The sequence below is a fragment of the Elgaria multicarinata genome, chromosome 2 (assembly GCF_023053635.1).
Source record: "Elgaria multicarinata webbii isolate HBS135686 ecotype San Diego chromosome 2, rElgMul1.1.pri, whole genome shotgun sequence".
Classification (NCBI taxonomy): domain Eukaryota; kingdom Metazoa; phylum Chordata; class Lepidosauria; order Squamata; family Anguidae; genus Elgaria; species Elgaria multicarinata.
This window is the reverse complement of record NC_086172.1, coordinates 113,645,489-113,661,477: the sequence shown is the minus strand read 5'-3', so window position 1 is coordinate 113,661,477 and position 15,989 is coordinate 113,645,489. Positions and strand designations below refer to the sequence as shown.

The window sequence follows — 15,989 nt, the reverse complement described above, 5'->3', positions numbered from 1 at the left end:
ATTTACACAAGGCTAGACAGATCATTGGTTTGACTCAGTGTCTCAACATAATGCAGCTTCATATGTATTATGAAGTAACATCTAATCATTTCAGTGATCTGTTTCCTTGAAATGGAAAAAGTCAGTTTGGGAGGGAGAAATCCTTCCACATTTTTCTTCATTACATGCCCTAAGGCAACATAAAGCATAGATACTACATCTGACTTGCAAGGGCCATGCTTGTTTAACCCCAGAACAACATGGCCATAAGTGACTCACCATATGGTGGCAGCAGTGGAGCAGAGCCATATAGTCCAGGTCAAAGATACTGGAACATGTCTTCCCCATCCTTATTCCAATGTAGCTTTCGGGTTCATCATGCATCAACAACTATTTCTTTTAATTTGAACGTTTAAGGACCCAATTACTGGAAATAAAACAATAAACCCAGCTTGATTTTCAGATCCCAAGTTCACTTTGCAGTGAAGATGAGTACAAATACCTCCTTCTTACACCAAACACTACATAATGAGCCATGAAGGAGCACTTAAAAGAATTCCGCAAATTTTTGCTTTGGTGTCCTAAATGCAATGGTCATAAATAATAAAGACTAATGTGGCTGGTCACTGGGTGTCACTGTTGGTTTAAAGACACATTTCTGAACGCGCACAGAACTGGCAGGAAAAGTCCCCCCAACACCAAAGTTGGTGGGGTGGCGGTGGTGGAGGTTATAATCAGAAATGTCTGGATATTTGGTACAGCTTTAATTTTGGCTCTTGTCATGTCAGGCAGTAAGCTAGGATGATGTGCCATACTTTGAAAATGCACCATCTGCTGCTCGTTAGCTGACAAAGGAAGCAACCTACCAATTCTCTAAGTAGCTGTTGCTCATTAGCCGACAAAAGCCACTTTCAGTGCTCACATATTATTAGATTATTTTAGACAGATGAAGATTATATTTGATGAGGAAAGGGGGAGTAAAGGAGGGAAAAACAGAGTACAAAGGGAAATTAACTACAGTAGCATGATCAGGATCCAACTCCCAGTGAAGCTGATGACAAAATTCACTATTAAAGACCAGTGTGCTTGGGGCCTTGAGGGAAAAAAACCCAAGATAAAAACCTCCCAAGGATTTCAATTTTGTAGTTCACAAATCTTAACAGGTAAATCTATTTCATAGTATTCATAAAGAAACTGAACATTTCAAGACTTTCCCCCAATAACTTTACTTTTGTCTTCCTGATGCTCCCTTTCATACTTTTTGTTCTTACTGCTCTCTCTCTTTCTCTCTCTCTCTGTCACACACACACACACACACACTGATTGATTGACAGCTCTGGAGATTGCTCCTCTTCTTGCCCCCCTTTTATTTAGACCAACAGATGCAGCTGAACAAGAAGACAAATGCCTCACCAGCATGCTCATAACGGACTTCATAAACCAGAGAATTAACGACCTCCAATGCCCTCTTTTCTTGTTCTATCCTGTCTTTTGTTTGAGATTTTGTATGTATCAAGAGTAGTCTCAGCTTTTACTGCAGAAAAAGCGCAGAAAACATTCTAGGTCAAGTCTTTTCCTCCTCCTTCAAGCAGCTTTCATAAGATACAAAACCGATCGCCAGTTTTCACAACTGTGTTGGATATTAGCAGTTATCCAAACCTCTATTTGAAACAAGGTCAGGAGGTACACAGGGCATGCCAAAACTAATTTACAAAAGAACATGGAGAAAACAGAAAACAACACAGTGAACATCGAAGGTGCATACTCAGGATCTCTTGTGATGTCAACTTTAAGATATCAATATCCCAAGGAGCTTGTGTTTTTCTTCCATGAATCCATTTCATGATGTTCATGAATTAATAGTGATAGAGTACTATGTATGTGTGTGGGGGTGGGTGGGTGGGGAGTGTACCTTGCCTAGGGCACCAAAATACCTTGATAAAAGGAAGGACTTCTTCACACAGCACAAGGTTAAACTATGTGTTTCACTACCACAAGATGCAGTGATGACCATCAAATTGGATATGGCTTGAAAGAGGGATTCAACAAATTTATGGAGGATAAGGCTATCAATGACTATTAGTTATGATGGCTATATATTATCTCCAGTGCAAGAGGCAGTATGCCTCTCCATACCAGCTAATGGGGAACATGACTGGGAGAGTGCTATTGTATTCAGGTCTTGTTTGTGGGCTTCCCATCAGCATCTGGTTGGCCACTATGTGACAGAAAGCTGGACTAGATGGGCTTTTGGCTAAACCAGCATGGCTCTTTTAATGTATTGCTATTTCCAGGGTAACACACTGTGGGCCAATCCATATCTTTAAATCCATATCAAGCAGCAATGTCTTTTTTTTTCATTTTTACTTGGAAGTACGCACAGGGGTCTAATCTGGATCTTAAAAGCTTCCTCCCCGTCTAGGCCCCAATCCAGATCCAAAGCCCTGCACCTATTCTATGGTAAAGATGAAGAAAAATGGTTGCTTCTAGATATGGATCATAATATTTTGGTCTTATGACTTGGTATATTTGTTGTAAAGCTCTATGGACCACTTATTTTAAGCCAAGAATCCTCATACTCTCAAAGACTTCATATATACCATGCTATAGAAAGAAATAGGTGATATGGCTTAAGAAATGCAATATTTTGTATATCAGTCTTCTTCCAAATTGTTCAGAGGAGCATAACTAGGGCCTCAAAGTAAACTTCCATCCAGGTACTGCCCACCCAAGACCTGTTTTATGCTGGCCATGAGCTAAATCAGAAACATGCAATAGCCTTCCACATGGACATTTTGAAAAGTTTTCTAACAATATCTGTATACAAAAATTGACTATGATATAACTGCAAATGTAAGAACATTTACTGAGAAATAAGTCCTAATAATGGGACTTACTTCACATGAATTAATTTAAAATTACAGCTTTCATATGTCATGTACATGGAACTACTGCAATAAGTATAGTGGGTTGTTTTTTTTAAATCACTTAACATATGGATGGAGTACTGGATTTGGACAGAGCAGGTCCAGATTGAAAACCTTGCTCAGCTATTCTTGTCATCTTTCAGAGTAACCTTTCAGAAGTAAGTAAGGATTGTAAAGGACTTTGTACACTGAAAACAATAACAGAAACCAGACAATTATTGCCTGTTAACATTGTTTAAATTGTTTACTAAAAGTATCTTAAAATACAGGTGAGAAGAAAAGAAGTCAACCCCCCAAAAGAGGGAGAAAGCACAATGAAGAGGGGAAAGTATGTAGGATAAAATAATTAAAAAGAATATAGAAATACAGGATGTAGTCTCACTAATCCATTGTTGGGGAAATCTACTCTCTGTCCCAGCTGCATTTATCTTTTTCCTCCTCTAGAAATAAGTTGATAACATGCCTTTGTAAAGAAATAATCCACATATAGGAGCAAGTATAAATAACCTTAGGTTTTTCACATAGACTGTGGCCTTAGCTAGATCTACCTTGGAGAAGGGAAGATCCCGCGATGTGATTATCGTGAGATCCCTCCTCTGTTTGCATGTGAGGCACGACAACCTCAGGAAGAGAAGCGTCGCGCCCACCATTTAATTATTTTTTTAAAGCAACAGGAGCGCATGAGCACTCAAGCATGAAAGGTAAGTTTTTTTAAAAAATAATTTAATTTCCCAGCTCCCCCCACCCTACCCCCGATGGGCGCAGCTCCCAGCTCCACGCGAGTAATTGCATGGAGCCAGGTCAACCCGCAGCAACAGGCCACACGTTCCGCGGTCTCAGGCTCAGCCTGAGAGCATGGAAAAACTGGGCTCAAAGTGTAGGGCTCTATCTTGGGGCAAGGGAGGGATGATCCCTCCCTGACCCCGGGATCCCCTGTGCATCATGTGGACACACAGGGACAATCCCAGGGTTCACCCCAGGATAAAGCCCTGTCTAGTAAGGCCTAAGACAAAATAGCTATGAAGTGAATAGCCCCACAGGTATACGGAGTCCAAGAGTGAGCCCAAACTTGCCTTGGCTTATCTAACAACTGCTTCATAGACTGAGAGCTATATTTCTACATTATATTTCTACATTTCTACGTTCCTTGAAACTGACCACCTAAAATATAATCCAGCATTCCAGTGCAGTCATCTGCCAGCATTCCCTTTCATTATCCCCAATGCTGCATCTAAGGGCAACTTCTTACATTAGACCTACGGAGGATAAACTTGGAACAATTTGAACTTCAATTCTGAGTTTTACGGCAATCTCCAAAGGAGATCTCTCCCTCAACCAGATGTGTGTTCTCCAGATGTGAGTACAGCTTACACATCTCACCAAATTCCCACACTGAACACGCAGTGGAAATACCCATGCTTTATATTCACCACTTCCATGTGATGCCATCTCAAACACAAGAGGGAGTCTCCTAGGGCACCTTTAGATCATCCTTCATCAGCCAACATGAAAAGCTGCACACTAAGAACCAATTAGTTCAGGCATCCAAGACAGAAATTAATGGTTTGGCAGAATGATTCTATTCTGCTTTTCTAGAGATCATGGGAGAGATTTACAGCAGTCTATGACATAAGGAAGAAAAGATTGCATGAAATCAGCTTCATTAAGCAAGCTGGTTAATGCACAATTATACTTGATTTGATTTAGTACTGCCTTAAAGAGATATATGTGAACACACCCTGAGTCCCAAAAGCAAGGCAGAAAAATACAGGAAGAATTACCCTAAGAATTGCAATTGGAAACATATATTTTTCCAGTTTTCTCCAAAATTAGTGAGTTGTACAAATATCTCATAAGTAAGTTGAATTTTACTTACAGATCTTAAGATCCCACAATGTTGCAAATGTATAGCAATGCCAACAACTGACTGAACTTTCATTTTAGCTCATGGGCAGAAACCTAGGGCCAATTCCATTTAACTGGAGAATGTATCTCAAAGGTTTGTGCTACCATACTGTATGTTCACTTGACTCTTGCTCATACTGACTAGTTAAATCATAATTGCTAAGACAGTAGTTATTGCTATTCTTCAAAAAAGAAAATGCCATTACCTCTAAAGAAAAAAAAGGAAAAAAGTGGTTATTGGAGAATTTCTTTAAAAAGCCCACCTTGACCTTTTCAATGCCAGCTGCAAACCTTCCATACTTGAGCAAAATGACAATACATGTGACAGACATTCAGCTTCAGTTCAGGCTGTTGTTCTTGATCCTCTATAATGGGCCTGTTCAGAGGACACTTGGTTAAGGCTTTTGGTTGAGCAGCAAGGTTTAAGGTGTCTTGTGCAATGCGTTTTCTTAAACCCTGTTCACTCACTAACCATAGTTGGACCGTCAGCAGCAGGGTTAGCAGCTCAAACCGTGGCTTAAAGTGTTGAGTGCAACAGCACAGCTTGTTGTTAGTGCTAACCCCAGAGAATCACAGTTTCGCTAACCAGAGAGCCATTAGTGTCATCTGATCAGGCCTAACTAGTTTTCAAGCTGAGATTCTAGTTGCTTATCTTGGTTTACAAATAAATGCATAACATGACCTTGTTGACTCTTCTGAAGCTCTAAGCCTATTTACAAAGTATTGACCATCAAATTTTACTGCACCATTTATAAGATCTGATGGGGAGGTATGGCTCTGCTCTTAAGATTGATCTAAATCACCCTTCCCCAATATGGGCCCCACAACACCTTGCTGCATGGGGCTGATGGGAGTTGTAGGCTAAAACATTTTGAGAAAGTCTACTTGAAATCCTTCCTCTCTCTATGGTACTAAAAAGTAGCGCTATTCTACCCCATAGGAGATGTTCTGTAGATTACTAAACTTTCTATCTTGCCCTAGTACTATCTAGCATCTATAGGAAACCTAAGAGAAAGATTATCTAGGGATCCGGAGTGCAGAATTGTCAATATGCTAATAACACTCAGCTCTATTTTAATTCAGAGTCAGGTGCAGAGGTTTAGATCTGAGGCTAGGACTGGAGATTGTAATGGATTGAATGGGAATAAATAGACTGAAGAGAATTTACATGATCCAGAGGTAATGGTGGTAGGTGTCAATAGTGACCAAGGAATGTTGAACATGGTTGTGATGTAAGGAATCATCCACGAAAGACCAGGTCTTGATCTGCCACTTCTTTTGGAAAAAGTAAGTGGCACCATGATACAAAGCAGGACACCCCAGATATTTATTTATTTTAGCATTTTTATCCTGCCCTTTAGCCAAAAAGGCTCTCAATATGGAATGCTCCCACCAGTTGGACCCATACCCCAAACTTTCTTAATTCTAAAAGATTCTTTTTACAAGCATTTAGGATATTTTGTACTTTTAGGCATGTTAGAATGTATTACTTTTCCCCATTGATTTTATTTCATTAATGTTACAGTTCTTGCCATTTTCCTCTATGTAAGAAGGCAAGTTAAGCCACCATTTTGCAGGCAGAAAGACAGATTATCAAAGAAATGCAAAAAAGAAAAAAGTCTGCATCCTTCTAAAGTTATTTGAAACACAAAATATATCAGCGTTGTCTCTTTTGTTTTCTTTTACTTCACCTGTCAACTAAAGGGCAGGGCAGGAAATGAATCACCTGCTTCCAGGCTCTTTTTCTTTCGTGTTAGTTTTAAATTTATTCATGAGATGTTAAGTTAGCAGACAAAGCTAGAAGAGGACGAAAGAGCGGGATGATTATCTCTGTTTGGGTGAAATAAAAATGACCTAGCTAAAATATTTAAATAATCTAATCCAATTAGAAAAGAAAGAGGGTAAATAATAGTTCTGCAGAAACATCAATTGACAATCCCAAGACTGAACACAATCCAACTGAAGAAAACAGTTTTTATGAAATGAGATTTTGCAGCTATTTAATTTTTTGTTGACAGTCACTGTATTCATTACTACCAGAATATTACTAGATCCAAATCATTCTGGTGACAAAAGAATATCCTGAATGGACTCTGTGGTCACTGGCTGACTATTTTTGATTTATTCAAAAGCAAAACATAAACCATCTTCAGCAACACATAATCAATTAACCATTCTCTCTCTCTCTCTCTCTCTCTCTCTCTCTCTGTGTGTGTGTGTGTGTGTGTGTGTGTGTGTTTTGGTGGCGGTAAAGAACATGTAAAGAAGAGAAGAAAATTTTATGAAAAGGGAAATAAACTCTCCTTGGTGATTTTTTTTTTATTTACAAAGACACACAATTTTATTCTACCAGTTCTGAATACTGTGGATAGAAAGAATGTTGAATTGCACCTAATCTTGGCCAGAGTTGATTATCCCAGGTCCCATAATGACAATCCCAGCACAGCTTATTTAAGATACAATTGTGAGCGACAAGGAAATACAATCCACTCTTCGCTGCTAATGTTAATTCTTTGTTGTCAGAAGTTCAGGGCCACACAGCTCTAGGCATCTAACATTGCATTACAGTAGTGGTTTCGGTGGCAAGGAATTTAATTGCTAAATAGCCAATACAGAAGATAGAGAGAAAGTATTTGCAGGAAGCATGACAGTTATTGAACTTCTGGTTTCCTTTTGCAAAAATGAGGCCAAAGAGCATGTACCCTACTTCTTCGATTCTAAGACATACTTTTTTCCCCATATAAACATCTCTAAAAATGGGGTGCATCTTAGAATCGCAGGTGTGTCTTAGGGTGTTTTTTTTTCTGTTGGTAGTACTGAAATTAGTGTGCGTCTTACAATCGATGGCGTCTTACAATCGAAGAAATATGGTATATAATGTATGTGACAAATAAACGCAACACCCTAACTCCTCTCCCCCCAAACAAAAAAACATTCCGATTCCAAGCTACAATTAATAGGGGAATATAAACTCCCAATGTTCAGCCCTCTCAAGCTGGAAAGCCAGCTCATTCAGACAATCTGTTCTTAATAAGGATTGCAGTCTTAATAAAGATTGTGCTTTATGGCCTAACTATAAAGCTTGCTATGCAAGCAAACAAGTTAGAACAGAATACTGGTGGCTATGGCAATGCAATTTCACAAGAACATGATGCTATATTGGCATTTCACAGACATCTTTTATAGCTGTCGAGACATGAAAACCCAAATATTCAGAGTAGAGGGGATTCATTTTTTATTTCAATAAACCTGTTCTTCCGTTTGAGGTGGTGTTTCAACCAAAAGTTTCTGATTTAAAATAAAGCCCTAGGAGGAGGGGGGGGGCTCCTAGCACTATCAATCAAAAGACATTGTCCAGCTTTTCCAGCTTTTCTGGTAAGAAAAACAACAGAAGTGGTGGTGGGAAAACACGAAAGGGCTAAAAACGGAAGATGTCTTTGTCTGAACACCCATAAAATTTCATAAAAGAGGAAGGTCAATTGCACAATAAAAAGAAAAGCTTTGTCTAGAAGCACCAGAAGCACTTTGAGAGTTACATCAAACATATGAAAGAAACCAATTGAGGCTTAAATCTTCACTGAAGAGATTCATTGCTGTCACCAAAGAATAAGTAAGTTGGCTAAACACTTAAGTACATGGGCCAACGCGAGAAGAAGCATGATCTCCTTAGGTTCTGTTTCTATGCTGTTTACTGTTTCTCAACCAGAGAATCCTACCAGGCAAGTAAACTAGAGAATTCCACTACCTTCCCCAGTGCAAATTATTATTATTATTATTATTATTATTATTATTATTTATTTATATAGCACCATCAATGTACATGGTGCTGTACAGAGTAAAACAGTAAATAGCAAGACCCTGCCGCATAGGCTTACAAACTTCCCCAAATAATTCTGTCTGGTAAGTGCCTTATTTATGTTTCATTATCAAGTTATTAAAGGAAGTATAAAATCCTAATAAAATAAAATAAAACTGAAGGAGGTCTGTACACTTACAGAACCAAACAATATGCAGGCAATGCGATATGCATGATACAACACTCCAAAAACAAAACAAACAACTACAAGTCGCACATCTAGTTTATAATTTTTATAGATTTTTTAAAAAATAACTCTAAAATTTACTTTTTATAGCTTTAATTTTAAAAAAAACGTAGAGAGAGATTTAAAAACATGAAACGTTTCAGTATCAAACACCAGTTTCAGTTACAAATAAGAGTACAGTAGCTATAAAATTTTAAATTTTTGAATTTTAATTTTTTAAAAATATATTAAGATGTATAAACTGGATGCACTACTTGTTGTCTTCCCCACCCCCAACCACCCATTTTTGGGCCATTTGAAGAACTATTTTACCTATCTATAGCTAGTCAGCCAGTATGGTGGGTTTGGAATAGTGAGGGAAGAACTATCCCAGCTTAATTCAAAATTGAGCAAGGCAGAACTATCACCACTGCTGCCGATATCCAGCTGGAAATGATTTTGAGGAACAGAGGTACTCACATTGTAAAGCAGACAAGTATTACAACTGGAAATGGTATGCATGACTTTGGTGGAAATTAGGTGTGATTACAAAATTGTACTCAGATTTCTCTGTAGATTTGGAGGTTCTCAATTATTTTATTTTGTTCACGGTCCAGTACTGATACATTACTGACCTACCATTCTTCTATTTTTGACTTTGTTCAGACTGCTGAGCCTGCAGAATGTGCTGCAGTTTTACATTTGTTTCCCCCTTTACAGTGTGATGCTAATACACATCAAACAGCATATCTACATTGATTACAACCACACAAAAAACTATTGATGAATTCATGTGTATTTATTAAATCGCACTAGTGCATCAAGAATCCTTTTTGTGGGTATTGCACTCAATGAGCATATGCAGTTGTGCACATCACAGTAACTATTGTGTCCCAATTGACACACCAGTTTAGCCATGAAAGTCCTTAAACTTGTAACTTAACCACCCAACCTCACAGGATTGTTAGGATATATGCCTTATTCCTTGGAAGAATGGAAGGATGCAAACATGGTAAGTTGTAATTACACCAGAAAGTAGTGAACAGTTACTCCAATTAGATAAATCACTGAGAAAGATGATACATTGGTTGGACACTAATCACTGAAATACATTTTATATTTACGTGGCTGAAATATGAAAGGAAATATGAAATATGAAAGGAAGCAAGCAAGTAGAGGATACTCACGGCATTCCTTCTCATCACTTTCGTCAAAGCAGTCTGGCAACCCATCACACTGCCAGGCTCCCGGGATACAACGTCCATTACTGCACATGAAGTTTCCAGGAATATTACATTCATTTGTGAAGTTATTCCAGGGCAACAGCTGTCCTTCTGTAACAAGAAGCAATAAAGTATACAGTGTTTACAAATGCTGGAGCTGCTTTCACATCTGAAGCGATAGAAGAAGTAGAAGTATAGAAACAAGATGAAAAGTGTTAACAGAAAATGTAAACATTCAATGGATCAGTTTGACCTGCATCAAATTAATATTGAAAATGCTTCCTTTTTTCCTATGCTTTCAAGGAGTCCTTTTTGCCATCATTCCAAAATGTCAGTTTCCATATTCTGCTCTCTCTGAATGGCTCAGAGATGATTTGGGAAAACAGGGTAGTAAATTGTTCTGCTACATAAAGATTTCTGCTACATAACACCAAACCAAAATACCTGCTTCATGTGAACCTTCCCTAAAAACTGGAGATGGGACTGATAACTTATAGTACCATATTCATAGAAAAATCCCACCTGTATTGAAGTAAATCACAGAAGGATAGGAGAAGTGGGAGTTTTTATATCAAAACACTCAGGTTTCACATATACAGTCCCTATCTGCAATAGCAGTTGCCTTTTGTTCACTATACATTTCACTTAACCTGTGCAGAATGCACAATCCAACCTAATTAACTTGCAAAGAACATGATGAATCACACTTTTAAGATCTAGCTATCTAAGATGGGGACTCTAGAACTGAAGATCACATAATGAAGGAACTGCATTGGCTGCCTATTTGCTACTGGGCCAGGTTTAAGGTTCTTGTACTAGGGTGTGACCAGCCGTGGCTTATTTTGCACTTTCTTTTAAAAAATCTACTTGTAATGTGTTTTTATTCTGTTTTGATTCTATTTTATTTTGTCCACCACTCCGAAATTCTGAATGAGGAGCGGTATATAAATATTGTAAATAAATAAATAAACAAACAAAGCTAGAACTCTGCCTGTGGGAACCACATTTACTCCAACTGCTTGGTATCATCACTCAATGTGGCTTCTGTTGACTAAGTTTTCAACTGAAAATTGAAAGATGTGTTCTTTACTCCCTCTATTTTAATTTGCTCCAGTGAACATATGGAGAGTGACCACCAGGCCAGAAGCAAACCAAAACTAAAATCAATTTAAAATTCAGTGAAATAACAGAACAAATGGTGGAAAGCAATACACATGCACAAGGAACAGTGAGGACATAGTGTAAAAAGAACAATAATTGCATAAAATGATTAAAGCATAGTAAATAAAGCAATTACAATGTGACTACCACAAAAGCAATGAATAAATGAAATTTAAAAAATTGCATTTAACGCAGTCAAAACAAGAAGTAGTGAAGGTGTGGGCATGGCTACAATGCAACCAAGATGGGTGCCTAGATCTTCAGCTCTTGCACCCACCCAGCCTTTTCATCTTCTCAACTGCATCAGTCTTTAAAAATCTGTACTGTATCAGGGAATGAAATGGTGACTCAACTCATCTCCCGATTTATTCCTCACATCGTATTTCCACTCTGAAGAGCATTCAGAGCCCAAGAGACTCTTCTCATTGTCACAGACATGGCACCATCTTCCTCTAATGCAGCAAAAGGTGCCAAAGGCAAGGACGACAGCCAGCCGGACAACAGTCTGAAAGAACTTTTCCAATAATTTTGATCAAATCTCCAAGAAGACTGGTTGCTTACACTGGAGCTGCTAGGCAGGAAACTGACAAATATAGAATCCAGAGCAAACAAAAACATGGACCTAAGCCTGACTCAAGATGAAAACATTCTGAAACTCCCTACCTTCAATCAAGACCTCCAGACCAAGGCGGAAGATCTGGAGAATCACAGTCACCCATTAATACATGTACAAGGTGTGGAGGAACATGAAAAAGGGAAGGGGGATATGATCACATTGCTTGTAGCCTACTTCACTGTCCAGATTTACATTGAACAGATCTGGATAATGAACAAGATCATGGGGCATTACATTTGTTTCGTATTACTGGGCAATCTTGCCTTACGATCAACACTGTGCTTCTGTGGTTCCGGTCCTATCTCTCGGGTAGGTTCCAGATGGTGATGCTTGGGAATAGCTGCTCCTCAAAAAACAAGCTGTTGTATGGTGTACCACAAGGCATCATCCTATCCCCAATACTGTTCTACATGAAACTGCTGGGAGAGATCATCCAGAGGCATGGGGCGGAGTGCTATCAGTATTCTGATGATACCCCAAAATATTTCTCTATGCCTTCAACAACAGCATCAGCTAAGGATAGTGTGTCTCTTCTGAATGAATGCTTGAAGGTGGTAATGGGCTGGATGAGAAAAAACAAAGTGAAGCTGAATCCAGACAAGACATAGGTGCTTACTGTCAAGGGCCCTAACCTGGGTTTGGAGGTGTGTCAACCAGCTCTGGATGGGGTTACACTCCTCCTGAAAGACTGCATTCGCAGCTTGTGGGTGTTCCAAATGACAGCCCAGACAGATGTGACGGCTAGGAGTGCCTACTATCAGCTTCGGCTGATACACCAGTTGAGCCCCTTCTAGAGTTAGAAGACCTAAAAACAGTAGTGCATGCACTGGTAACTTCAAGGCTTGACTTCTGCAATGCCCTGTACATAGAGCTACCTTTGTACCTAGTCCAGAAACTTCAACTAGTTCGAAATAGGGCAGCCAGGTTGGTCACCAGTACACCTTGGGGTGCCCATATTATACCAACTTTAAAATCAATTCACTGTCTGCCAATTAGTTTCTGGGTGAAGTATAAAATGTTGGTTATTACCTTTAAAGCCCTACGTTTGGGTCCAGGTTTCCGCAGGACCGCCTTCTCCCATACAATCCGCTCCACACACTCAGGTCCTCTGGGAAGGGTTTACTCCAGTCAGCCACAACTAGGCAGACAACTGTTACCCAGGACCTTTTCTTCTGCCACCCCCAGATTGTGGAATGGTCTGCCGGAGGAGATTCGTCACCTTAATACTCTCTCTAAGCTTAAGAAGGCCATAAAGACTAGTCTCTTCCAGCAGGCCTACCCAGATGAATTTTAAACCTAAGAATTTTAATATGTTGTGATTGTTATTTTAATATTGTATTGCATCTACTACAGATAGTAGCAGATCGCTGCAGGAACAAACCTACAACCAGATGCTTACTTTCTTGCTCAGTTCAATAACTTAAAAATCACATCTTTGAATGTGAATGTGCTGGGCTCTATTATTAAATGCTGTAGATTAACAAATGCTATTATGGAGACACAATGTTATAATGCTCCAAGAGACCCATTGCCACCCTGAAGTTCAAAAAATCCTGCCCTATTTTACTCTAGGGGATCAATATTGTGCAGGGGGGGGCGGTCATCTAATGTGTGAGGCATTGCCATAATTCTCACCAAGAACTGCCTGTTAAAAGTAGAAGACTGCTTTTGTAAGCCATGAGTGCACTTCATTTTGAGGTGGCAACCTTGCGGATTGCCACCTCACGCTAGTCTCCCTTTATGCCTCAAACCAGGGGCAATTTCTTTTTATGACAGACTTTTGAGGCCTTCGCACACTTTAAAACAGGTGATGTAGAGGTTGGTCGAGACATGAATGCCATCCTTAATCGCAATTTGGATAGAAGTACTAGTGCACTCCGACCACCTACGGCACAAGCCTCTCTAAAAAACCTCCTTGATAAACATGGCTTAGCTGATTCATGGAGAATATTACATTTGAACCAGTGCAGCTACATTTACTACTCCCAAAGGCATGGGAGTACTCATGAATAGATCTCATAGAATGTAATTGCCAGATGTAATTGACACTAGGGATGTGCTCTGCTCTGCTTAGAATCGGAGAATCAGAAGCAAATTGGCCTGATCCGCCTTGCCCAGAGGCGGAGTAGAAGCGAACCTGGGTCCTGGAGAAGCATGGTGAAGAGAAGCGGCCATAGGAGAAGCGCTTCTCTTTTCGCGGAGCGATCCACCCGCCATTTTGGATAATTTCGCCCATAGGATTGCATTGCGGAAAAGATTAGGGGATAACTGTGTTGTTTTTAAAGCTATCTTTCTGAAATTTCGTGTGCTTAGATAGTCGTGGCTGGGGGTCATTTTGAGCCTACTCTCAGCACTCTGCATGGTGCGGTTCGCTTGCTATAATTTTTTTAAAAATCGGGTTAAAAAAGCGGGAGAGGTACCTTTTTTAAGTGCTGAGAGGCAGATTCAACTCCCAATCCTGATGAGAAGTGATGACCTCATGAAGCATCCTCCAATCCCAGCATTGGAGGGGGGACTAAGGCAGAGCCACCCTGAGAGCTTTCTGCTTTGTGTCTCTTTGTGGGTTGGCGTTCGTGAAGAGAGGAGTTAGTTATAGGTGCTGCTGCTGTGTTTGGAGTTGGAGGAGATTAGATTAGGATTTAGCTTGGGTTGTGTGTGTGTTTGTTTGCTTGTTTCTGACTGTTTGCTTAGTTTGCGCTGTGTTTTTCCCTTACTTTGATTTTATACAAACTTTATTTTTAATTATTGGGGTGTTTGTTTGGTTGGTTGGTTCCCCCCCTTCCCCCTCTTAAAGCCTGACTGTTTCATCTTCCTTCTTTCTGCTATATAAAAAAAAATACAAAAAAATAGCAAAAAAAATATTCTCTATTTCCTCTCTCTCTCTCTCTCTCTGTGTGTGTGTGTGTGTTACTTGGACTGTGTGTGTGACTGTGTGTTATTGTGTGAGTGTGCTGTGTGCACTGCTTGTGAAGTGCAAAAAACGCCAATACAGTTTGAGCATTTCAAATCCAGTTTGGGCAAAGCATACACACTTGTCCCATTTCCTCAAATATATATTAGTGTATTAGTAGTAGTATTATATTATTATCATCATGAGAAGAGGGAGCAGGCGCATGTCTGTGGCTAGGCGTGCTGAAAGCAGTGGTGGTCAAGGGAAGGCTCAGGCTGGCACAAGTAAGCAGGCCGCCTCTCCTGCTGTGAAAATCAAACGGGCAAGTCCGTGGTGGGGCATCTGCCGGGACTGACTCCCCCATACTAGATCTATGGCGTATCTCTGCCTGGCTCTCTGCCCGCCTGTCCTCCTCCTCTGTGACCGCCTCGCAGGGATGGTTTGCAATGCATGACTTACTGCTGGCTTTGAAACAAACCATCCTTGCCTCACTTCCTTATGCCCCCAGAAATGCCTGCTGCCTGCCTGCCTTCCCCCCCCCCCCCGGGGTGCTGCTGTGGTGGGGCATCTGCCGGGACTGATTCCCCCATACTAGATCTATGGCATATCTCTGCCTGGCTCTCTGCCCGCCTGTCCTCCTCCCCTGCCCGCCTCGCAGGGATGGTTTGTGTGTGTCTTGCTGTGTCTCAGGGGACAAGTCCTTCCTGCGCTCACTTAGACTTTTTGAAGTTCCAAATAAATTTTTCAAGTGTGGAAAAAGATTCATATTTAGGGTTATCTACTCCCCAATTCATGGCATGTTGGGATTTCCTTTGAAATGGTCCCATTGAGCTGTCTGCAGCTTTAAATCCCTGAGATACTGGGGTGTCCGATTTTCAAAAATTCCCCCAAAATCAGGGGAGGCTTGGATTGGCTTGAGGCTTGGCATGCATGTGTATACGTGCATGAGGTGTCATGGTGCCGAACTTGAGGTTTCTAACGTGAAAATTGACGGAGATATAGAAAGGGGTGTGAATTGGGGTTAGGGGTGCTGCGTTAGAGGTTAAACACCCCCCCAAAATCAGGGGATGATGGAATTTGCTTGAAACTTGCCATGAATGCGGATGTGCCTACTTCCAAGTTTTTATCTGTCAAAATGTCGGAGAACAGTCCATGTCTGAAAATGGGGTGTCCGATTTTCAAAAATCCCCCCAAAATCAGGGGAGGCTTGGATTGGCTTGAGTCTTGGCATGCATGTGTATACGTGCATGAGGTGTCATGGTGCCG

The 15,989-nt window shown here is 40.3% G+C and overlaps 1 protein-coding gene across 2 annotated transcripts in view; it reads right to left on the bottom strand.

The window, feature by feature from the left end:
- Positions 1-15,989, bottom strand: part of LDLRAD3 (low density lipoprotein receptor class A domain containing 3) — a 184,656-nt gene that overhangs the window by 105,998 nt on the left and 62,669 nt on the right. For both annotated transcript variants that reach the window (XM_063117424.1, XM_063117425.1), the window contains exon 2: positions 10,021-10,167. In XM_063117424.1, coding sequence (XP_062973494.1) covers positions 10,021-10,167 — 147 coding nt within the window. The remainder of the gene's footprint in view (positions 1-10,020; positions 10,168-15,989) is intronic.